We start from the raw sequence: 24,558 nt of genomic DNA, 5'->3' as shown, positions 1-24,558 counted from the left end.
ACATGTCAAAAAAACATGAACCGCTGCAGAACTGTAAAATCTAAAAACCACTTGAACTAAAAATGCTTAAAAATCATTTTCGTTATCATCCATTTGGCCATGATCGAACATCATTAACTAATCCCTTCCAAACACCATGTCTTTATCAAATTCGGCGATTCAAGTTTCTTCACTGTCCTGTTATAACAGGTGAAAAAAGTTTTCGTTTGCCACCTCTTTTCCTAATGCCATTGTTTGGTAGACTACTTGAAAAAGAGTATTAGAAAACCTATTGTTGGTTTTTAGAGCAATAACCAGCTAGTTGTAATCATCGTCTTCTAATTGTATCAATGAGAGGAAGCGGACCTGTGAAAATATTTTCATTGATGAAGTGATAAAAATTAAGACCTACAGAATAAAAAGCACTTCGTTTATTGTCCACTAATGCATCTGTTCGAGTAGCGTTGCAATTTATACTTTCTGCTCCGAAACCTTGTGAGACCTTTAGACAAAGTGGGATTTTGCACGAAGCAAAGGAACAAACTATTGACCATGTCGTTCTTGACACGTGCACATTGCACATGTATAGCCCTACCATAAGTTATATGCATGAGGCACCAAACGAAATGCATGGTAAAGTTTTACTGAGCTGGATTCACACTGTACCTCCATTAAACTTTGACAAATTTGTCGTATGAATTTTTTTTATAGATATTTTCAACTACTCCAGTTTTTACTGCAAACCGGGAACTTGCACTTATTAGGTTACATTTAATTAAGCCCGTTTTATAAGCTTAGCTTGTTTGAATAAACTACAGTATAACAAATACTCACTCGCTAGAATACTGTTTAACCTGCACTCATGAGGCTCACAAAAAGTCATATCAATTCTGCACAAACAAGCTCCAAACAGCCTAGATCTGCAAATATTTTGAAAATCTCGTTTAATTTGAAAAGCTCTCAAAGGACGTCACGTCAGTTCAAATGACGAAATTTCCGCGTGAACAAGGGCCCGTTCGCCACTTTTATCTACGAAACCCTTCAGCCATTATTCAACCAAGCGTTGAAAGGCTCTCACAAAAGTAGACGGAGTAAACGATTTTGTCGGACTCAGCAATTCGATAGCATTGCGTCATCACTTTGTGTTTTTACTTTTACTAAATAATATCAGATGAGCAACTGGAAAGGAGAATGGGGCTTTTTCACCCGTAATCATTAGGTTATTAGTGTTAAGCCCATTTTCAGTTACTCATGTAACCTAAAAAGGACCGTTTCAATGTGAAATATTACATTATTACGTGGTTATTAACTTGTAGATGATAGGCCTACTTACTGTGGAATGAAACAGTATGTTTTTATTTCTACAAAATGATTGGCAAAAAAAAACAGAGCTCAAAAGACGACGTAGTTTTATGTCTGATATGTGTCCCTTTCAACGATTATGTTAATCTGGTTTTGAAAATAGATGTTTTCACAATGGAGCACCTCATGTTTTCATAAGCAACTCACAAATCCCGTCTCAAAAGACGCAACAAAGGACCAAATATACGAATCCTTGAATGTAGCGTGACCACTACACAACACAAAGGCAACTGTGGAAAAGTAATGAAGCAGACGCTGTCGAGAAGTAGCGATCTTCCTGACTACTCACTTTTGAACAGCGAGCATTGTGTTTCGCTAACCATACCGGTGTAGCCTCCACACTAGCCATCAAGACTTTTCCAAAAACACGTGTTTCTCGGCAGTCGAGTGTAGCAAGAATCGATAGGGATAGACACGTGTTTCACCCATGAGACTGGGCTCATCAGTATCGCACCACTAATTCATGCCACACAGTTCTCAACCGCTGCTTTCGTGAGTCAATTGAAACAGACGCTGATGTCTCTCAATCTCCGTTCTGGTAACTCGATGTTATTGAAGAGGATAAGCTATACAAGGATCCTTCAGTTTACAAATTTTGTTTTATGGTAGCCTATTTTTTCCTAGTAAACTTACATGTAGATGTAATTAACCCTATACTAATTTTATTATTATTCATGTGCGTCAGACAAGAATGTCCATATTCGAACTGATATCCCTGATTCGAACGAATAAACAAAACTCGTACTGTCGTACAATCCTCACAATAGCATACTATTGCTGATAAACATCTCGCTCGCCAATGACACTGAAACCGAGCAAGAAAAACTTTGTTTGTTGGACAGCAGAACCTCGTTTCGGATACCTGCTTTTTTTGGCTTTCATTCATCATCATCAAAGTGTTTGCGCATACCTAGCAAATAATTCCTCTCCAACCTGACAGAGCACGTTTTAATCATTCAACGTCGCTGAACGTTCAAACGACATAAGGCAACAAGAGAAACTTCATTTTCAATTACGATTGATTAGTGTCGATTTTTTTCTAGTTGTCATTACATGGTCAGATAAGCTCGTTTTAAAAATCAGTCAACAGACGTTGAATCAACGTAGAAAAAGGGTAGATTTGCAGGCTGTAAACAAGAAACAAAATAGGCAAAAGTGTTGAACTTAGTAACTGTTTCACTGCGAAATCTGTTACCGTTAGGAATGGTGGACATCAAACTGTTCTTGGCTGAATCACTTCCTTGCAATGGCACAAAATGAGGGGTCTAAGTTTATGATAAGTAGGTTTCTTAATAACATAATAGGCTGAACATTATGGCATTAGATGATAATATGAAACTCTTCAATGAAAGTGCAAAGTTTTTTCAACTTCATCTCAACTGCCAAGTTATAGCACAACTTCGTTCCATCATTCAGCTGCTGTTGAACAACCAGAAAGTTACAAAAGAATACTTTTAATCGTAACAAGTAATTGGTTGCACCCGTTAATGGCTTCGAATCACATTTGTCACTCTAAGAACACGGGCACATGTTACAGCATCAGATTTCACGGCTCACAAATAAGAAAATGACGTCAGTGAAAGAACGCAAGAATAAGACAAATATCACTGAAAACACGATCAAAAGAGAAGAGCCAGATAAAAGGCTGACGCTGGAGAAATACTTGGCAGGTGTGCGATCATCTCGAACTGAAATTTCCTACTGGTTAAGTTGTAACAGAAACGATGTATCTACAATTGCAAATAAATTAACAAAACTTTTCAATAAAATTTTGAATCTATTTTTGAGATGTCTTCTGATGCAAAGTCAAGCAACAAATGCGTAAAAATAATGACAATAAATTAAAACTTTCAAAATGGAGTCGCATAAAAACTAATCAAAAACCCAGGCAGCAAATAACTTGTTTTTTATATTGATTAAACGTCAATGACGGTTGTGAAAAACGACTGATTTGCTGGCTGGAAAGACAGTGTTGCACAGAATTAAAACGTGAAACTAAAAACTACTGAACTCTTGTATACAACAGGCGAGGAAGAGGAAAAGCACCAGTCTTAAAACTGAATCATTGCAGTTTAAAAAATATTTTGTTAACTGAAAAACAAAAGTTATCGTATTGAACCATACACAAACAAGTCAAAATTCTTGTACTCGTTTTAGATCGATTTGTACTAAGGTTTTATTCTTGCGATCAATTAAAAAAAAAAAAAATTGCGCTGTAGACAACATGTAAGACGATGCACTGGATGCAGCCTACAACAGTAAATCTGCTAATGGTTTACCAAAGTAAAACTGCACAAAATCTTAGATTAGGTCTTTAAGAACAAACGACCTACAAAAAACACTTGAAACCTCATGCTTGGCTTCAATTGTATATAAAAAAGGCGTCATCAAACCCAAGTGACGTTTTGGTCTGATTCCGTTGGCGATTGTCCTACATAGCCGAGCCGCTTCCACGCAACAAGCACAAAAGTAAATTACAACGTTAATTCGCTTGGTCCATCTCAAAGCGCTTATTATCCTCTGAATAGGAAAAGCTCAAATAAGCTTGGCATTGAGTTAGCAATAAATAACGTTGAAGTTATGTTGTTCGGTGCTATTTTGTTGGCTTTGCGACAGAAGACAACTGAAAACTTGGTTGAAAGGACATTCAATACAATGCTAAACGAGTAGGTTGTGCAGAATGAAAAATAATATCCCTCTCTCATAAGGTATAAGCTTTGCTGGTTTTGAAACAAATTGACAACAAAAGAGAAAAAAAGATTGCCAACCACATGAGGCTGAAAAAGGTACATTTCTAGACAGCAAATCAGTCATTTTTACGTTGAAACAATGTAAAAAAACGGCTGATTTGCTGTCTGGGTGGAGAGTTGATGATATGGTTGATGCAATGGCAAAGTAGGCTACGGGAAGTTGCCTCTCGGTCAAATCCGAGTTGAAGGTAGAATCCTGGTGACAAGCAGTAAACCAGCTGGAGCGTGACATTCAAGAGTAATGTGACGAACCAAAAGATATTAAATTGTAAAGGGGCAATTTCCAAATCAGCCTTCTCTGTCTTGTTGAATTAATGTAAAAAAGGGTGATTTGCTGATCGGGTCAGGGCAGTAGAAAACGAAAGACTCTTCGCAAACAATGGGACAATGCCAGATATTTCGAAATTAGATTCAGGAAACTGCAGCACGTGAAGTCATGTGGGGTTAAAGATTGGGCTCCGATGTGGTTCGACCACTGCTGCTGGTCACAGTCTCAAAACTTTGCTTTCACGCGACTTTTCATGCCGACCAGAGAAGTAGTGGGCCGTAGTTCTGCAACAAAAGCATAAAATTATCAAGACATTCTATTCTGAAAAGCTATTTAACGTTTGATTGAAAGCAAAGTCAGAAAAATGTAGATTTTAAATATGTGGGTTCTTCTTCTTGCGTTTGAGGCCGCCACAGATCACGTTGTTACATCCAGGCGCAGCAGCCAATGGATTGTGTATTCATCGAGCTATGTTGCCAACCTCCTCGTGGTGAGTCCTGGTAATTCAAATTAATGAAGCGAATGGCAACAATCAGAGACCGCAACTCACAGGGCACCTGTGGTGGTAAAAGGATAAACCCTCGGCCCCTGTGTCCAATGAGAGAAATTCATCCTCCTGTCGGAGTAACAATCTTGCAGCTAAACGTTGAAGGCCTTACCAAAGCCAAATACGACATGTTGGAGCATCTCACACAAAAGCATAACGTGACTGCATTACTCCTGCAAGAAACCCACACCACCGAAGTATCGAAATATGTGGGTTAAAATTAAAGACAAAACATTTTTCGTTGAAGATTCTTCTGTGCAAAAATAGTAAAAAAAACAAAGTGACCAAATAACATCTACGCTTATCGTCGGCAAAATCCACGATCTTTTTATCCAGCTACGTTTTAACAACGCAATAAAACGTTCAAAACAAGCAAACTTCACCTTGGTCCACTCGGGGCCTGCTCTCGATCACCCTGTCATGGTCGTTCCATCTCACGTCTTGCTCGTCTACTTCGCTGCAGAGAAAAAAATATCAACCTTCAGTTTAGTCTATCAGCTGCAACAAGAGATGTAAAACGCGGTTCTCTTCTATCACTAATGTGCTCTCTATTAGTTAAAAAATTTATGCTGCAAGTATGGTAGTTTACGCATGGGGTGGTATTTCTCACCAAGCCAATGAAGAATGATTTAGCAGATCTCTGTCTTCACTGAAGACAACCGATTGTGCTTCAACCAATGATGATGAGACTGATGATATTGGTTGAAGAATGCCGTTGTACACAAGCAAGTCGTCAACCAAGACCTGAACACAACGCGTGGTTATATATCACAAAAATCGTGCGTACTGCCACAAAAGCAAAGTCCTTCATCAAAAACCAAACCATGTTGCGACGATGAAAGCAAATACAGCACGAAATGAAACACGTGCAACATGAGCTAAACTATCGAAGATTCAAGGTGTTTTAGGTGATAATTCGCAATGATTCCGACGTTTCGTCAATCAGACGCGACTAACTTCTTCAGGAAGGTAGATCAGGTTCTGACTTCCTGGCAGAACACAAAACCACTTGCCTGAAAGACAGTCATAAATGCAAAATGAAATTTAGTTTAGAAAAAAAAAACATCGCGCGTAAATTCTGAAACTAGAAAAAATGAAGTTGTGTTTTCTGGTCTGTTACAGGGGCAGTGATTACTTGATCTATTTCCTTTAAAGAATTCAATCGTGTCTGCTTGGCGAAACCACGAAATAAACGTATATTCATGAAATACTTTGTGATAGTTTATCTTTTTTTACATCAGAAGAGCGTATGATGTTATTAATTAAATGCCTGGCGAACAGTATCATTCAATCTTCATAACATTTTCGACTTTAATGTCTCACAGCTTTCACAAAATTCATGCTACAGATAATAAGTCAATTGCTTGTCCTGGTCACCATGTCCTGTCTGTAAAGTATTCTAGATGGTCTCCGCTACTCACAGCAAAGTTCTTGGCGCCTCGAGACGACGTCTTGGCGTAGTTCCACAGCTTGATTATTGACACAGTGCGCGGAAAGTCGAATACAATGTAGACGTAATTTATCTAGAAAAGACAATATGACAAAGGGGGAACTTTGACATGCTTTGTAAAGACAACTTCCGTTAATCTTTTAGTTGTAATCTTCGCAAAAAAACGGAAAAGTGTCCCCCATAGATTCCACAACTAGTTTTTAGAGTTTTTATTTCTACTGAGCGTTCGTGACCGCCACAAATGCAGAAATAAACATGCGTTTGTCACTTCGAGGAAATATGACCATAAGTTGGGACGTTGCCAATCGTGTTTTGACTTGGAAATCACTTTTCTCGTATGGCAGATAACTTTCGTATCTTCTCAAAGTGACAAGCCTCAAAACGCTTGTGGCGGTTACAAACCAAATGAAAATTTTTGAATGATATTGTTTCCGAAGGACGATGTATGACAGGCCATATGCTACGAAAGACAGTACACAGAAATGTGATCGCACTGCATTCTATTGAGAGAAGAGGTAAAAGATGATTGCAAAGCAAGATGTACCATTCAGTTTCACAGCGAAAGACCTAGATTGTCCGTTTGAGATCATCGGATGATTTTGTTTACCTTATGTTTGCTGGGCAGTGCGGAGAGACATGAATAAGGTTGGGAACAATTTATTTGATTTCTTACGCCCTCTGACGGACAGCAGTTTTAAAACTGGTAGCCTGTTCACAATACTCAACTAAAGTGAACAAAATAAAGAATGGACAAAGCGATGTGACTCCGATACTACTTCCACGACTGGACAATAATCACGGTAAAACAACGTTTTTATATAGGATTTCAAACCACCAGTATTTAAAAGGTTTGTTGACCAAAACAAGAATACAGGGCTAAACATATCCGGGAATCGCTGTTGATTTTTTTAGCCTTGTATTAAAACCTTTTTGTCTGCATGAGTCATGCTTTTCACAATTACCCAAGTGGTAACCGATTCAATATTTCCCGCAAATCACTTCACTCTATCACAGTCTTTCCCACAGGCAACCCATTGATGTCTGGAGCTTACAATTCGATGTGGTGTCAGATTTCGTTGCGTGACAATAATGCGTCAAGTACCTGCCCTGGCAGAACAGGCGCGAGCCACATGTGTTGTCCCTCTCTTGTGCTGTTGACGTCATCAATCAGCTTATCGGGCGTGCGGATGTCGCCTGTGGTCTGGTCAAGTATGTTGACGCTGGATGGAAAGGCGGCGATCTCTGCAAACATGGAGGCGGCCACTTTGGTCAGTCAATCAATCAGGTAAGCATGCAACTTGGAGCCAAGATGTAAAATAGCAACTGCAATTCACCAACTATTGACAAGATTAAATTACGCATTTATTGTAACCTAATTCAATGTCTTATAACTGCTGTTTTAATGGATAGTAATCCAAAAGCAAATACAGTTGTCTGCGCATATTAAACCCACCTCGGGACCAGACGATTTTGGGCTTATTAACCGGGTGGGCCAATAAAGCGGGGGACATTTTCCATTGCAGGAATGAATGGGAGTAATTCCGGATTGGACCAAATTGGGATTACTAAGCGGGTGGGCCTATTAACCGTGGGCTTAATACGCGGGGACTACTGCAGTAAATTACTCAGTTTAACTTCTAAATATAGCATAAAATTATTTTCACTTTGGATCAGAGAACACTGATAGTGTATAAAATAACGAGTGTCCATATTCTCAAGCCTCACCCTTTTCCGTGAGTAGAATTTTACTTCCTGATGCATCGAACAATTCAATCCCGTTCAGCCCGATGTAATACAGGTCGCCCCAAGTGTCGAACAACTCGATTTTGTAAACGACTTTCAGATAACTCGGCTAAGGAAAACATCCGACTTCTTCCAAAATGTATGCTCTAACAACGGTAGTAGTGCAAATGGTTCGGTTTTGTCACCTCGATTAGAAGATGGCAAACTGGTAGGTTAAATATTTTAGCTGTTACTTTTCTGCGCAGTTTAATGAGCAAATCAAAAACTAGTTTCATCACAGGCAGCAATTTTCAGACAGCAAAATCCGTCATTTTTACATTGATTCAACGTCTGCAGACGTTGAATTCAACAGTAGGGTAAATGCACCGCTAGAAAGTAGCCTAAGTTAAAAACCTGTGAATTAACTCATAAATAACATCAAACGCAGATGAAGGATACAGCCAGTAGGCATGTAGGGAATATCGTAATGAAGATTGAGAGATGACTCAGTGCTAGAACTTTTCCTACAAACAAAAACACGAGGTGTACTGGTGAGGCACAAACACTTCAATTAGTTGTTGATATTCAATCAGTATAGGCCTATTGCCCTACACATATATTTCGACCATCTTGGCACAATGGTTACGATTAGAGTTGACAAAGTTAAGCTAGGGACAGTGTTAAGTTGAAGGTTGAAGCATAAGCGTTCCTCAAACCTACAATCAACTGATGGGTTTAATTCAATGAATTGAGCATCAAGAAAGTTTACGAGAAACAGCGGAAGAGCCAATACATTGTTGTGTTGAAAAAATTTACGACGAGTCTTTTGACTGATTACGGTAAAAATGCAAATTCTTAGTTTGAATGCAGCGGAATAATTTGGATGAATATTTTCCTACGTTTGCGGTGAGCTAGTCGGTTCGACGGAAAAGGTCTTGGTTTCAAAAAGAACATCCTGAGCGAAGTCGTAATGTAGATTGCCAGGAGCTCGTCTGAGGATGAAGTTGTTGAGATGAGGAGACATTGTCCGATCGTCCAACTTGACTTCAATTTCTTTGACCTGACAAAAAAACAACATAAGTCTGTTATTAGTAAGAATGGCAGTTTTACTTGGGAATAAAGTAACAAGCCATATTCCACGCTTAAAAAATTACCAAGACGTCTTCGGTTGGTATGCGCGCGATAAATCCGGATGGCAAAATTTTACGCCTGTTAAATTAGCAATTGCCGGTGGAGAATTTGCTAAAGTCACACCCCTTTTATAAAAATAGCCGTGGCCTTGTGATCTGTCTGCAGAATAGCTTTTTCGATAATGCTCTCAATGTCGTGTTTACAAAACTAATCTATCAATGACTCTACACCTGCGACTACCGTTACAGTTGGAATGAAGAGCTTTTGGTCAAGTCGACTCTGCTAAAGAAGATCTTACCCCAGAGTACGTATCTTCGAACGACTTGTTGTAATTCCAAACACGAATACCACTGATTTGAACAGCTTGGACAAAATTGACTTCTATTGAGTAGGGTGAGTTCGCAGAAGTTGCAAAGGAAACTTTCCACATGTGCTCGTCTGACGTAGTAATATTGTTGTCGTCGATTAACCTGAAAACAAAAAATGCTTGCTTGAAAGCCACAACTGGCAATTAGACGTGTAATGTAGGATATCGTTAGAGGACTCAAAAAACGGTATATATCTGTCCAGCCAGCAAACCAACCCTTTTTACATTAAATCAACGTCTGCAGACGTTGATTCAATGTAAAAAGGGTTGATTTGCTGGCTGGGCGATTACAGTTGAATACCGGCTAAATCGAGTAGATATATACAGACTGAAACAAGCTTACAATCCTCTTTAATTTAACGTTGTTAAACCGTCTACACATAAATATTCTATCCATTCAACCTGTCAATGTCTTTTGGTTCCTTCGCCATACAATCGCGTACCGAATGCTCCGAGAAGGCAATGGGCTCGTTCAGTTCACCCAACACTTGTAAGCCTGTAAGTCCAACGAATTGCTGGTCGCCCCATGTCGAAACAATGTTGATACGAAGGCCTGGGAAACATAAAAAAATAGAATCATAATGCTTTGACTACCTAATACCTATTTTCTCGATATGTTTAGTACATAATCAAGCTAAGCCGAGTGGTAAGAACCCTGGGATGACACTCGAAAGGGCGCAGGTTCGACATCGCTCAAGAGCATGTGGTTGTGTTTTTGGCAGGACACTTAAAGGCATGGGTGGACTGAAAGTGGTCACGAAGATTGATCTTCCTTGACGAAAGAAAATCTTCATTGCTTTCCAGTCCACCTAATCTAAATCTTCAACCACTGGGCGTAAGCCTGGATAAGACAAAAAACAAACAAGATATTAGGCCTTGAGTGTTGGACTCACATTTAGCGCAAAAGGTTCCGGAAATGTCCTCGGCTGAAACCACGGCATTGATTTCAGCAGCATTGGACGTGGAATCATCAGATCCCTGTAAAACAAAGTTGTTGTTTTAGTCACAAAATCAATGCACTGATAAGTGATATTGTTTTGAACATTATTTTTTTTAACAGCTGTAAGACGCGTCTGGTAAGGCAATAGCCTTTAAAACGTTGGTCAGAAAAGAAAACGAAATTTACGTATCACCAAATATGGAACTGCACAATATTTTACTCTTTTCTTTAGTCGCAGGTTGCGTTGGTAAAGACGGAAGCGTTGACTTTAAAATAAGACCAAGCAGCAAGACAGAATGTATTGCTGTAAAATTATTTGAAAGCTGGGAGGTTCTAATGAGTTCTCTTTTTTACAAAAACAAACTCAACAATCGATTTTAGTAAACAAATACCTTAAAAAATAATTATACCCGAACAGCAAAATCCGTCATTTTTAAATTGATTCAACGTCTGCCGACGTTGAATCAATGCAAAAATGACGGATTTTGCTGTCTGGGTATGACCTACACATGGTAGTTCTTTTTACGGCGAGCTTTTGCTGGCAATATGATTCCACAAACAACAAAATAAATAATTCAAACCAAACAATGCGGTTGCGTTTCACCTGTTCTACGTCATCGTTGCCGGTGGAAGGTCTGAAACTTTTCTCTTCGGCTTCCGAGGACGACTCGTCAGTCTCAAACATCGTGTCGTGCTTCGATATTTTCTCAAGAATGGTATCGTCAGTTGTAAATAAAATGTTCTGAGGAAATCAACAAGTTTCTGAGGAAGATCTGATGATTTCTTGCCAAAACGTTTGTTGATCAAATCAAGTGCATAGACCACCACACCACAGTGATCAAGTTTTTTCCAATACTAGCGATATAATTGGCTTAGAAGTGCACCTAACTTCTGATGTTTCAACGTCTGATGATGCTGATGAAACGATTCATGAAGGACAGCCGGTAATTTACATCTAAAAGATGACCCAAATATCTCAATTCAAAGATTTGTCAAAGACATGTTTGGAGAGTTGATTTGTGGTACGGAACTTAAAGATGACAAGGTGGTTCATTGCTAATAGCCGAAGCGGTTTTCGTCTATCTTCAGGAGCTTGTCGCCAAAATGAAGTCTACTTAAGTGAGGTATAAAATAGAATAGATCGACGGAACCAATCAGAAAGAAAAATAGTAACACGAGTCAAATTTTTTATTTTAATTTAGTTTTTCTTGCTTCTAACTTGTTACTTGTAATATAATACTTCACTGCCGTTAGGTTAACTTCATTCTGAGGACAAACTCCCGAAGAGACTCAGGTCAAAAGTGCTTTAAATTCGAGCTATAAACCACCTTTCCTCGCCATCTTTGAATGTCTGGAAGATACTTACGTCCCCAAAATTACCCCCGGGTGCAACCGAGCCAGACGCCTTGTTTATTTCGCCGCAGAATATCGGCACGTCATCGAGAGTGATAGAGATCGCCTTCGCACCGCGCTCAGAATGAATGCGGGATTTGTTGTAATTCTGAAGGATATTAAAACGTGATCAATCAAAAACTGATGCTACAAAAAAAGTGTAAGCAAAAACAAACAAGAAACGACGAAGTTTAACTTTAATTCAAACTTGAGGTAAAAAATAGCGTCGGATCAATACTGTTCATAGCTACGCGATTAAAAACATAACTTCTCTGATTATTATATCATCTGAGCATCATAAAAAAAGCAAACACAGTTTCCTTTCACGCAATGTCATCAATGTAAACGCTCACCACATAATTAAAAATCAACCTAATTCAAATCTGACCAGGCTCGCTACTTACCCACAACCTGACCATGGCCAGCTGGGTGGCCTCAGCAAATGTTATGCATATGACGTGGGACTCCCCTGACGTAAAGGGGGCCAGCCACATGTTGACGTCATCACAGGTGTGGTTAATCCCGTTCAGTAGATTGTCGACAACACGAGGGTCGTTTTTACAATCGGGGAGTACAGTCAGGTCCGGGGGGTCCGCTTCAATCTAAAGGAAGTGAGATCTTTTTAATTGAGTAATTGAATGTGAATCTGTTGGTGATTAAATGACTTGCAAACCACGGTTATGGTTCTAAGGGATTTGATGAAATAATCGCACAAGGCGATTGCAGCACTTGGAGGTGAATCCGGCCACCCTCGGTAACGGGGACATCACCGGATTAAAACTGGACTACTAACTACTACATCTCGTTAAGAATTCTCTTTTTTAGAACAAAATTATGCCTTAGTAACGTTGAAACACATAGAAAAAAACGTAACTAAAAAGGATTTTATTCAATGGGGTTGTGGTAGATGGGGCGGGCGTTGCAATAACATACTTTTGCTACGGTCACTAGATCGCCTTTGTCTGAATATAGCTCGATTCCATTCAAGCCAACATAATATTTGTCTCCCCATGTTGTGTGGATGTTGATCATCAGTTCTGTACCGGATGGTAATGATGGGATTTCAAATTCTTCGCTTTCCTTCAACCGGTTTCTCTGCAGATGAACATTCGCAAAGGGTGAGAAAAAATGTCTTGTTGAGCAAGTTTAAAATCAACCGAAACACATAAAGCCAAGCATGTTGGGTTGATTTTAAAAAGTAAAACAGTAACGAACGATCTCAACAGTACGTAGTAGGTGTTCACTTTTTAATGACAGTTCATTGAATTATTCTTTAAAGGAAGCAACATTACCGGCACCTGAACAGAAAACTTCTTGCAGTCAACTTCTATTGGAGAAGACTCGGATATCCTATCTAACTCGTCTGTTTTCTCAAGTTCGTCTGAAAACAATCACAAAGCAATGGATATGCACATTGCACAATATGAGGCTAACTTTGGGCCAAAACAACAATGTTTGACGATATGTAGCTTAAATGCGATAACCAACAAAGTCTCCGTTGCATTTTGTACTTATGGATAGAAATTTTTGCACTTCAATTGTCATTTTGGATTCTATAGACATCACGCTTATTTAGGTTATCATCAGCTTGAAAAATAATATTTTCAACTTATTAATAAAAATTATAAGAGTTATATACCGCTTTTTGTTCCTCGCAATCTTCCTAAATGGGAATAGTTGAAGTGCTCTAACGACTTCCAGCTCTCTTCTAGCCAGTTCTTCGCCTGTAAAGTTTGACATTAACACTTCTATATTCATGCACGGTAGTCTGACCAAACATAAATTCACCTAGTTTGAAGAAGTCAAATCAAAACGTCGACTGCATACAAATTGTAACTTTATCATACGAAATGAAAAGTTATTTATTCAAGCACAGAGATGATGATTTTCATTTGCACGGCGGTTTACATTGATTCAATGTCTGTAGATGTTGCTAGCTGGGCTGAGCGAAATAGCACCTAGGCAGCAAAACAGTTGTTTTTTACATTAATCCAACCTCTGCAGACGTGAAAATCAATGTAAAAACGACTGATTTGCTGTCTAGGGCAATTTGTATGTTGGAAAAAAATCTTAATGTCAAGCGAATTCATCAACCACGTTTTAATGCTTGGGAGCAAATTACTTTAGGATTGGAAGTCGACCGTTTGGAATGGCGAAATATTCTTTCAGCTCCACTGGACGGATTTGCGAGTTGCTTCTTTGCAAATCGGCCAACATCATTCTTCGCCATGGAATTTTTTCATTCACATTATCCTGCACAGGAAATTAAATGAATTTTAAGATAAAATTAAAGCCTTTCTTTCCCAAAAACTGTCTAAAAATGAGCAGAGGTGGGGGCATTATTCAAAAGCTAAGAATTTTAATAATGGCAGACATCATCATCAGGTTACGTCCTCTCGTCGAGGTTTGGGACAAGTCAGCACCAAATTTTTATGATACAAGACTTTTCAATCGCAGTATTGCAGCAGATCATGTCGTCTTAAATATCATTTATCATTAGTTTTAATCCTTGACGATCTGCCCCTATTTCGTTTGCCATCAGTGGCACACACAACTGACCAAGTCAATCCAGCAAAAAAATATTATTTGAAAAGTCGAGTTTAAAACGAAACATAAACCTACCTACAAGACTTGACAGATGAGGTGAATATGTAGTAGACAGACAGTGCTTTTTGTGAAGCCGACGACTGTGTTCCAAGGAATTAATAAGACAACGTTAAAAACTGCACGAAAAGTCAAATTAGTTCATTCTTATTGCACTTCAGCTGCTTGCACCTATGCAAGAAAATGAATTAACAAATGCAAAGACAATGTTCAAATTTTATGCAAAAAAAATCAAAAATTGTAAAAATATTGTTAAACCGTTAACTAGCACAGTCAAATGCTTTCTGACAGCTGCTTAAAATGCAGGTAATGCAAGTTAGCTTAAATGTATCCAAATTTCGTTCTGTTATATTAACTGTTGCCAATGAAATGTACAAGACAAGAAATCACGAGGCTAATCGTTTCATACATGGAAAAAAAACAATTTGCAAATTATAGCGTTTGTTAATGCAATCGAAAGATAAAAAAAAGCATTGAGTGAAAAAAAATCACATGAATATGTGTTTCGAAGGCGTAGGCTACAGATAATATATATACAGATTGAATTATTGTTATACCAGGCATCCAACCATTTCAAGGTCTTACCTCAAGTAAATGTTCGACAAAGTTCAACAAGAACTACCGTACATAATGATCTGATCATGTTTTTAAATATTCACGAACATCCAGCTAACACTCATTTAAGCCAGACAGGAAATCAGTCCTTCAGTCCGTCTGCAGATGTTGAATCGATGCAAAAAATGACTGATTTGGGGACTGTGAAGCACCAGATGAAAAATATCTTTTGAAAGGCAGTTGCTGCGATTCACCTAGGTGGCAGATCAGTCGTTTTTGTGACTGATTTGCTATTTGGACAGTTCCAACCAGAATGTGAAAAATTTCAGTTTGAATTCTATGATCGAAAAACAAGAATTCCATGATCGTTGCAGCACAAACCAAAGTAGGAACTGCAAAATGGCAGTTGTAAGTAACAAATTTTGAGAAGACAAAGAATTGATTGTTAAGATATGTAATTCCATGTTAAACGGAAAAAAGACTGTAGCCTATTGCAATAATCATTGATAGTAACTTCAACATTATTGATATTAACTTCAAAATACCAGGAAAATGTGCAGTCTAAAACAGGCAGTGACAAAAGTGTTGGTGTAATCACGGCTGACAATAGGTCCATGAAATCAAATGACACAAAAAAGTAAACCATGTTCCACAAAAGAATTATCAATTACAGAATAGTGGCAAAAAACTGATCTATGATGGACACTGGCAGTAGCTGTGCGCACTGCACAATAACAAAAACCTCTTACAAAACCCAAAGAAGATGATATCAACGAGTTTAGTTTGGTGGGACTGGTGTTATAAGATTCTGGTTTAATCCCAATGGATTAAAAATTGTGCCTTTACTTAGTTGTGCCATTGTTTCTTCTTCTGCATCTTCAGGTTGGTGCTTATCGGTTTTGCCCAAATACAAAAAGGCACGTCTCAAATCCAGTCGTAGATCTCCGTCGTCTAGAGATTTAATCTGCTCAGCGAGTGACTGCATGCAATCCTCCATCAATAAAGAATCGATAGGGGAAAGCTCCGGTAGCACGGACCCAGACACGGCAGCTGCTAAGTACTTATACACAGCAACATAATCGGGTTCAGGCATCGCCGAACTGTCAAGTTGCTTTTGCTTGGGGGTAAGCTTTTCTGGCTTTGGGATCGGTTCCTCTGCAGCAACCATTAAAGCGGAAGTGATTTGTGCCTCTAGATTATTATTTTCTGGTGTCAAAGCCGACACCAAATCACTCCACTTGTCGATTGGCTTGTCATGTCGTTGTCGCTGTCTGTATATTCGCCGGATAAAATATCTGATGAAGTTCATGATTTCACTTGAAGGTCGGCACGTTTCAGGTGGTGACCAGTTGTCTTTTATTTTTATAGCAAATTTATGTAACGAATCTTCATCATTCCAAAAATATGAATTTTCTTCTTTGACGACTTTTTGCAAAACTTCCAAAAACTTTTTTTTTTCGTCCAACCTGTAAGAATCTACACGACTGTAAGCTCTATGTTTTTTACGCAAGTTTCCATCAGAGTTCCCACTGTTTCTATGCGATTTGGTAATTTTGCGTTTTCGGTACTTAATCTTATGAAGATATTTTTCTTTAGATGGCGAAACAACAGTTGAAGTGGATGCTTTCGGTTTCATTGTGAAACAAGTAAATTTTAGAAATATTACTCAAACTTGAAGTGGGTCACTATTTGTATCTTTGCTTCTATCGTGACTTGCAGTTATCAGTAAATTCACAATGATGGGTACTCCACAAACTAAAGCAAAATAAAGAAAATACGGTGTTTTAGGTAAACTTCCAAAAGGATAAATCCAGAGTCCTCTTCTGATGCTGTCTCGGAGTTGATGAGAGGACCAACCCACAAGAAGAATATAAGGAAGATCAGTCAAAACTTGATTAATGACACTTCCTCTACTAAAATGTGGCAAATGATCAACAGAACAGAGCAACAGTCTGGTGAAAATTCCAACCACCAATGCAACCACTGGTATTGCTAAAACAGCATGAAAGATAGGCCGATGGCACAAAGACAAGGCAGCCTGAAATAATAAGCAAATATCGATGAGAAATAATTATGACATGTATCGACTGTATTTAAAAAACATATAATATTGTTCACACAAGGTGTTATGACATTTTTGTTTTAATTTGGCTTGTTGCAACAACATTCAGTGCACAGGCGATATGTAGGCCTATTCATGAAATTAGCTGCTCCTTTTAAGTTGGTATGCCAACTATTATGCGGAGACACAGCAGCATGCTTTGGAGTGGTGTCGAACCAATGTTCTGTGAGTGTCACGTCAACGTTCTCACCACTGTGCTGTCAGCAAATTGATTGACTAAAACTATGGATTATTGAAATGTTATTTAAATCTTAATTTGACTGACAAATTCAATTTTTTTACAAGTAACAAGTATGCAAAACTTACATATGTAATGTATCTCAACACATTTATATTGTGAAATAATCAAATATACATATCATAAATATATGTTACCCAAAACTTCTACAAAGGTTAGGCTACCTTCAGGGAAATACTTTTAGCAGCTAAAAAATGATCAATATCAATCAAACTTGAAACTATTCCACACACAACAACTTCACTGAATGGTTCGTTACAAATTACATACCAGCACAAAGCACCTGAAAACATAGATACAAAAGCAAATATAAATAAAAGCTTTAAAACAAGCCATAAAAAGGTATAAACACCCACATGTGATGTTAATTACAACTATAAAAAATAGTTTTTAAATTCTACGGCACTGCTTAAAAAATTACCAGTGGCTATAGTTACGATATATACATAAAACCTATACAGAAATGGTGACTATCTAAGGTTAGCACACTACTTTTAAAGTAGCAGATGTCAACCTCTGGGTAAGACTAACTACCGTAGGTAATGTTTGTATTTGCAGTCTTGCATCAAACCAATAAAAAAGGAATTAAATTATGAAGCTAAAGCTGCACCATCACAATTCGAGTGCAACATTCCAACTAGCAAAACTTGCCATTTTTGCATTGCTTCAATGCAGAGATGTACGTATGCGCCGCAAATTCTACGCCGCATACATGCGGCGTAGACTTTTTGTTTGCGCTAACGCTTGCGGCCACATTTTTTTGGATAGTTTGCGCTTGAGGATGCGCCGTAAAGTTTTCGCGGTTTTTTAGCGCATAGCGTCAACGCATACTTTTTAATGTCTTAGTTGTTGTTTGCAATTTATTTTTTTTTGTCAAACTGCGAAATGTTGACGTCTTGCAATTGCCCATTGTTCTAGTGTTGTGTCACAGTGTCATCTATTGTTCAGTCAGCTGGAGTTTGTTTGTATATCGCACTACTGCCTTTGACGCTAGAGTCCCATGTGGAGACTGAAGTCTTGCAGAAAAAAAGAAAGAATTAGTTAAAACAACTTAGGCCTACTGCGAAATTACTTAGTAAATTACGAGTCAGAACAGGAATGTAATGTAAGCAAGCAAGTAGGTAGGTTGGTAATGTCGCTCCATGTAAAATGTAAACAATGACTTGGCTTCGTAGTGTGAAGTTTTTTTAGTCAAGCAGTGTTGAAGGCGTTTGTAAGCAATTGTGAGCACTTTAATTTATATTCAAAGTTAAGTCTTGCATTTTGGGGCAAATCAGAAACTTCTCAGGCAATGAGCAGTGCAGCCTATGTATCTAAACAAACTCAAATATTTGGTCTCCGACAGTGATTGCTTGCATGATGTTGTACTCTGTATGTTATATGTAGTACATTACTTTGCCTTTGCCGGTCATTCTTGTTGTAGGCTATGTAGCGTAGTAATGTGTAGGCCTTAGGGTGGTCCAAAAAAAACTTTTTTTGTAAATGTTAATGTCTCACCCTAAAATATTGTTACCATTGATGAGAAAATGATATATGTGAATTTTCATAAAGATTGGTTGATATTTAGAGGTTGCTACCGGGGTTCAAAGTTTTGTCGTTTACCCCCATTTTAACGTTTTGAGAGGATGTGATACAGATATGATATGATACGGTACAGTAAAAAAATATGGTACAGTGCCATGGTATATTGCAAGAAAAATACAGTTTAATAATTACTCTATAGTCTGTTTATAAACTCATGTACGTCTGTATTACGAATTATACTAACTGGTCTACATATACAAAATGTGCAACTTTGCATACTTGTGTTTAAAATTCAGAGACTAAATTTGACAATCAATAACAACTTTAGAAGACAGTAAATAAACTACATGTACATGATGTAAACTAATATACATAGTACATACATAGTTATTAACCTCTAAACCAGGGGTTCTCAACCGTGGCCCTCGGCCCCCCAAGGGGGCCACAAAGCGTTCTCAGGGGAGCCACGATAAAAGGCTTCATTAATGAATTATAACATGTATTGACAGAAACGTAGAATTGTGACACAAAAAACACTCATGTAGGTGTTAGTAACGTAAAGCTAGCTAAAAGCATGTTTTTTCATCGTATGTTCTATCTCACTGCATGTTGCATCATCTTTTGTGATTGTAACGTAACAATTAAGGATACGCTTGATTTACTGGCGTAGTCTATTACGAAAAAGAAAGCATTAAATCATTTAATCACTCGTTAACTGTTTTTATTGATTTCGTTTCGTTGTTCTTTAAACAAATACATTTTTATTTCACTCAAGGGGGCCATGGTCTTTTAGAGCCACAGTCTGGGGGGCCATGACTCAGAAAAGGTTGAGAACCACTGTCTAAACTAAACCCTTGACAGCCTGTTTCACCCTAAAAGGGTAATCATCAGAAGGTCCTCCTTTTAGGTTAAAACAGGCTGTCAAGGGTTTAGAGAGTAATAACTATATATATTTGATTTATTTCGCTCTGCTTGGCTTTTTGCTTGGCATTGAGCATTTTTTGCAGTATTAATAGTTTTTATTGTTTAGTACATACATATATATAGGAATTATTGCGCGAGGGTCTTTCTACTACAGTCTGGATATCGGTGATCAGCGACGACGCGCAAAAGATACTGTTTTTGTTCTTCGTCACATGTGTGTAATGTGTTGTATTCCGTGATCAACGCCACTCCACACTCGGCAATGTCATTTACAACCTTCATTTCACTCACAATTGCTCTCGCTCTTTGATACGCGTCATTGGTCTTCCAGTTATCTGGGTCTATCTCCAAAAATGATGAAGACAAATTCAGGGCCTTAAAATCGGTTTGTATTTGATGTAGCAAAAACTTTCAAACTTTTGTCTGCAATTTCTTTGTGGCCAATTACAGCTTTTTTACTAGGCTGTACTCCTTCGTCACATGTCTTTATTGGAGTCATCATCTTCCGTTTAGTGTCTGATGATAAAGAATTATCAAAGAATGCCAACGCGATAAGCTCCTCTCCCAGGTACCACAAATGACGCAACATCTTGTTCATTGCGGCCTTTGCCATCTTTGAATGAATATCCTTGTACTGATCGAGTTGTTGAGAAATGCGAGATCCTGAGATAGTGCAAGAATCGGCGATGGGGCGAGAAACCAAGCTTTCACGTACACTCTCACAACAAACACACAGATATTGCGCAAAGCGACATCCTCCCTTTTAGTCAACGTGTACTGTTTTCGGTACATCCCAACTTTGAGTGCATAGATGGCTTTCGCCATCCACCTGGCACGATGAAGGGCACCAGGAGCCATGATTTTGATGCCACGAAGAGGAACTCTACCCAAGAATATGATGGTCAACTCAAGGAGCTCTGTAGTCGTCACAATGTTGCTGTATTAACAATTTTCATTAGCGAAGGTTCTTATGGCATCTGCTACGTCTGTCACATGCTTTAAAGCCTCGTCGTCAGTTCACGCACATTGTACATCATCTTTAGCAATGAATGACCATTTCATTTGAAAACGCTTGAAGAGTAGAATGTCCGGACCAGTCGAACGACCCATCACACATAAAAATATCGCCTCGAGAACTATCTCGTGAATATGATGACGGCAGGCCAAATACAACAAGTCTTTGGTTTTCAAATAAAATGGTCATTCATTGATTTTGTTACATCAAATACAAACAGATTTTTTAAGGCTCTGAATTTGTCTTCATCATTTTTGGAGATAGATCCAGATAACTGGGAAACCAATGACGCGTATCAAAGAGCGAGAGCAATTGTGAGTGAAATGAAGGTTGTAAGTGACATTGCCGAGCGTGGAGTGGCGTTGATCACGGAATACAACACATTACACACATGTGACGAAGAACAAAAACAGTATCTTTTGCGTGTCGTCGCCGATCACCGTCACTCCGTCAGCGATATCCAGACTGTAGTAGAAAGACCCTCGCGCAATAATTCCTGTATGTATGTACTACGTATATTAGTTTACATCATGTACATTTGTACATGTAGTTTATTTGTTGTATTCTAAAGTTGTTAATGAATGTCCAATTTAGTCTCTGAATTTTAAACACAAGTATACAAAGTCGCAGCGGTGACGCGCTCGCTTTCCAATTATGCAATCCTGGTTTGACTCCCGGCTTATACTGGTTGTTGACAAACACTGCCCACGCCCACCTCTACCCAGGGTGTAATATATTGAGTGGGCGTAATTGCTGAAGTAAAGGCGGCCGAGAGAAAGGAACTGGCCACCCTACTCTCGTTAGTGCCGAAGGCTTAGTATAATGAGAACCTCATCCCTCGATGCTTGTATTCAAGTATGGGACTCACCTTTACCTTATACAAAGTCGCACATTTCGTACATGTACACCAGTATATAATTCGTAATACAGACACATGAGTTTATAAACAGACTATAGAGTAATTATTAAACTGTATTTTTCTTGCAATATACCATGGCACTGTACTGTATTTTTTACTGTACCGTATCATATCATATCCTCTCGAAACGTTAAAATGGGGGCAAACGACAAAACTTTGAACCGTGGTAGCAACCTCTAAATATCAACCAATCTTTATGAAAATTCACATATGTCATTTTCTCATCAATGGTAACAATATTTTAGGGTGAGACATTAACATTTACAAAAAAAGTTTTTTTTGGACCACCCTAGTAGGCCTACATACAGTAGGCTATCAAGCTAAGGTAATTTTTACTTGACAATTTATACATTCTGTTGTGTAAGTATGTAATTATATATGTTTTGTAACTTGATGAGCAGTTTAGCAAAACATGCATCCAGGGGCCAATTGTGAGAGGCTTTTGAGTAGCCTACTGCTAATAACACTAGTAATGCTAACTATCCCTGAATGCTAATAACAAAGAGTTGTGCAGTTCAGAATCTAAACTTGCTTGTGTCTGGCAGTTTTGTCTTCCATTAACCCACTTTTTAAAAATCATATCAAAAAAAGCATAGAGCTTACTGAGAGAATTATGGCATTACAAGCAACATTAGTCTTATTCAAACGGAATCATTTTAAAAATAGTGTTTTTTATAATGGATTTTTAGGGAGCGACAGTTAGTATATTACTAGGAGCGACAGTTAGTATAATACTAGAATTTTCTTGATAGGCATATGGTACAGTTTCTTACACTACACTCAGGGAATAACTTACGGTAATACTAATCTCCAAGTGAAATGGAGCATGATAATACAAATCCATGGCCCTACAATCATGGAAAAGTATTTGAAGCTCTCTTCTTCGAAAGGCAAAAACTTATATTTTCAATGCCAGATGTGCCTTTCGGCCAAAAAGATAATTTCTTGTAACGAGAAATCGCAAAGTGGCTTGAAAAGTGTGTTGTTTCAAGTGGTTTATACCGTGTGAATATTTGGCACCTAGCAAACAAAATGAGTTTGCGCTAGAGTATGCGCTAACGCTGACGCCGCTAACTTTTTTTACAAGTTGCGTTGACGCATGCGGCGTATAGTTTTTCGAACGTTTGCGTTGACGGCGTCAATATTTTTTGTATGCGCGTACATCACTGCTTCAATGTCTTGCAATGATGTAAAAATGAGGACTTTAACTGTCTGAGATGTCTTCAAAAAGACAAACAAAAGTCATGACTTTACCAGGATATCACAAAACAAATAGGCCTACAACAAAATGGAATTCAAGCTTACATGCAACTTCAACAGAAAACTACATGCTCAATTTCATATGTTACAATAGCTGGTAAACACTAATTTGCTGAATTTTTAAAAGCTTAAAAACTGTAAACGATATGAACAATCTTATTCAGTTTTTAGACATATTGTGACCTATGTTAGTCTAGTCGTTTGTAAACAGCTTAAAAAACAGACCTGTCATACAATGAATTGATGTATCCAACAAGGCATTGATGAAATATCCATTAAAGGAAAAAATACCAACAGTATACTCAGAAGAAATGCAAACTACTGCCAAGAGTAGAGACCTGAAAAAAAGTGCCAGCATTCCAAAAACTCCAACAAGACCTGAAAACTTGGTACCACACTAGCCTACAGAAACTGCAAAACAGTTAACCTGTAAATAAAACTTTACTAAATAAAACTTTACTAAATAAAACATCAACTCAACCTTAACTTCAGATTTCGAACCAGACCCAATCATCTAAAAAGCTTGGAAGTTGGCATTGGCATAATTGCACAAAACGTGATGCCATTTTAAAATTGCCAAAAATGAATTCAGTACATTCTAAAACAAGAAAGATTACATGGGGCATTGAAATGGATGATTGCTTGAATTAAATCCCTTACACAACTACAATGTCAGAAATTGCATAAAATTTTGATAAAAGTTGGTCTTGGACTGTACATTAGACAACAGCAATAGCAAGATGCCACAACTGACTATCAACTATGGTAATTAACTATCAACAATCGTAATTGACTATCAACTATCACAAACATATCTTAAAGTTGAACCATTGAGGTTTTGCCACCTTTTCTCTGTTTTTGGTTTTATTTCTGTGTAGTAATTCTACAATATCATTTCTTTTGCATTCCGGCAAAGAAATATAAATTGAATGAACAGTTAAAACTTTTTCAAAACCTAATATTTATTTCGTCATCAGAATCTACGTCATAAGGACATTTTACAACAATCTTAATATTCTTGAGTCTTGACTATAAAAAATCGCAAGGGCGCAAAATAGAAGCTGTTTATGATAGGGCTACCATACGTCCTCTTTTAAGAAGATTTGTTCTCTTTTTTCAAGAAAAATTAATCGTCCTCCGAAGACACTAAAAATGCTCAAATGTCCTCTTTTTTGACAGTTTGGGTTTTCATGTTTATATTTTCAACGGGATTAAATTGCTTGATGACGTTTCAGCGAATTGGGCGCATTTTATGGAACTGTTGTTGAACATTTATTGCTTGGTTCACTGTTGGAAACGACGTTTTAAAGGCCTTGCTCACACTTTCATAAAAAAATTATTCTTTCGCCTTTATACGCTTCATGTTGATACAATACAACGCTTGTAGACGTTGTTGATTACCAACCCAGCTTGGTTCGTTTGTTACTTGAAACAAATCGAAACGAATGTCTAAAAGTGCAATGTGTAACTTATAACACCTAACAACAAC

The 24,558-nt window shown here is 38.0% G+C and overlaps 3 protein-coding genes across 3 annotated transcripts; all 3 read right to left on the bottom strand.

Moving 5' to 3' along the window:
• Nucleotides 1-2,413: 2,413 nt before the first annotated feature.
• LOC145784319 (katanin-interacting protein-like) lies at nucleotides 2,414-14,679 on the bottom strand. The gene is made up of 19 exons (XM_082596118.1): nucleotides 14,531-14,679; nucleotides 14,031-14,161; nucleotides 13,548-13,632; nucleotides 13,207-13,289; nucleotides 12,842-13,003; nucleotides 12,313-12,510; nucleotides 11,883-12,017; nucleotides 11,121-11,258; nucleotides 10,470-10,554; nucleotides 9,979-10,129; nucleotides 9,508-9,679; nucleotides 8,978-9,138; nucleotides 8,538-8,602; nucleotides 8,082-8,192; nucleotides 7,459-7,598; nucleotides 6,328-6,429; nucleotides 5,517-5,650; nucleotides 5,290-5,363; nucleotides 2,414-4,643 (listed from the first exon to the last, which is right to left on the bottom strand). The coding sequence occupies exons 2-19, from the start codon at nucleotides 14,136-14,138 to the stop codon at nucleotides 4,585-4,587; spliced, it is 2,163 nt and encodes a 720-aa protein (XP_082452244.1). The 5' UTR covers nucleotides 14,139-14,161; nucleotides 14,531-14,679; the 3' UTR covers nucleotides 2,414-4,584.
• Nucleotides 14,680-14,683: 4 nt separating this feature from the next.
• LOC145784320 (uncharacterized) lies at nucleotides 14,684-16,835 on the bottom strand. Its single transcript, XM_082596120.1, has one exon. It carries the CDS (start codon nucleotides 16,701-16,703, stop codon nucleotides 15,846-15,848), a length of 858 nt encoding a protein of 285 aa, XP_082452246.1. The 5' UTR covers nucleotides 16,704-16,835; the 3' UTR covers nucleotides 14,684-15,845.
• On the bottom strand, nucleotides 16,734-23,475 carry LOC145784321 (transmembrane protein 267-like). Its single transcript, XM_082596121.1, has 3 exons — nucleotides 23,295-23,475; nucleotides 17,592-17,710; nucleotides 16,734-17,105 (listed from the first exon to the last, which is right to left on the bottom strand). The coding sequence occupies exons 1-3, from the start codon at nucleotides 23,425-23,427 to the stop codon at nucleotides 16,734-16,736; spliced, it is 624 nt and encodes a 207-aa protein (XP_082452247.1). The 5' UTR covers nucleotides 23,428-23,475.
• Between the last annotated feature and the right edge of the window lie 1,083 nt (nucleotides 23,476-24,558).

The sequence above is a fragment of the Aplidium turbinatum genome, chromosome 15, assembly GCF_918807975.1.
Source record: "Aplidium turbinatum chromosome 15, kaAplTurb1.1, whole genome shotgun sequence".
Lineage (NCBI taxonomy): Eukaryota > Metazoa > Chordata > Ascidiacea > Aplousobranchia > Polyclinidae > Aplidium > Aplidium turbinatum.
The sequence above is the reverse complement of the archived record's forward strand: the minus strand, read 5'-3'. Positions and strand labels throughout refer to the sequence as shown.

Excerpts from the sequence above, each read along its gene's own strand:
- LOC145784319 (XM_082596118.1), bottom strand. The coding sequence starts at position 14,138 with ATGGCGAAGAATGATGTTGGCCGATTTGCAAAGAAGCAACTCGCAAAT. Across the intron at positions 12,018-12,312 it reads TGGCCATGGTCAGGTTGTGG|AATTACAACAAATCCCGCAT; the intron begins GTAAGTAGCGAG and ends AATATCCTTCAG. Across the intron at positions 8,603-8,977 it reads CCGACTAGCTCACCGCAAAC|GAAAAGTTCTAGCACTGAGT; the intron begins GTAGGAAAATAT and ends TTTTGTTTGTAG.
- LOC145784320 (XM_082596120.1), bottom strand. The coding sequence starts at position 16,703 with ATGAAACCGAAAGCATCCACTTCAACTGTTGTTTCGCCATCTAAAGAA.
- LOC145784321 (XM_082596121.1), bottom strand. The coding sequence starts at position 23,427 with ATGCTGGCACTTTTTTTCAGGTCTCTACTCTTGGCAGTAGTTTGCATT. Across the intron at positions 17,711-23,294 it reads ATCAATTCATTGTATGACAG|GTGCTTTGTGCTGGTATGTA; the intron begins GTCTGTTTTTTA and ends CTATGTTTTCAG. Across the intron at positions 17,106-17,591 it reads CTAAAAGTATTTCCCTGAAG|GCTGCCTTGTCTTTGTGCCA; the intron begins GTAGCCTAACCT and ends TTATTATTTCAG.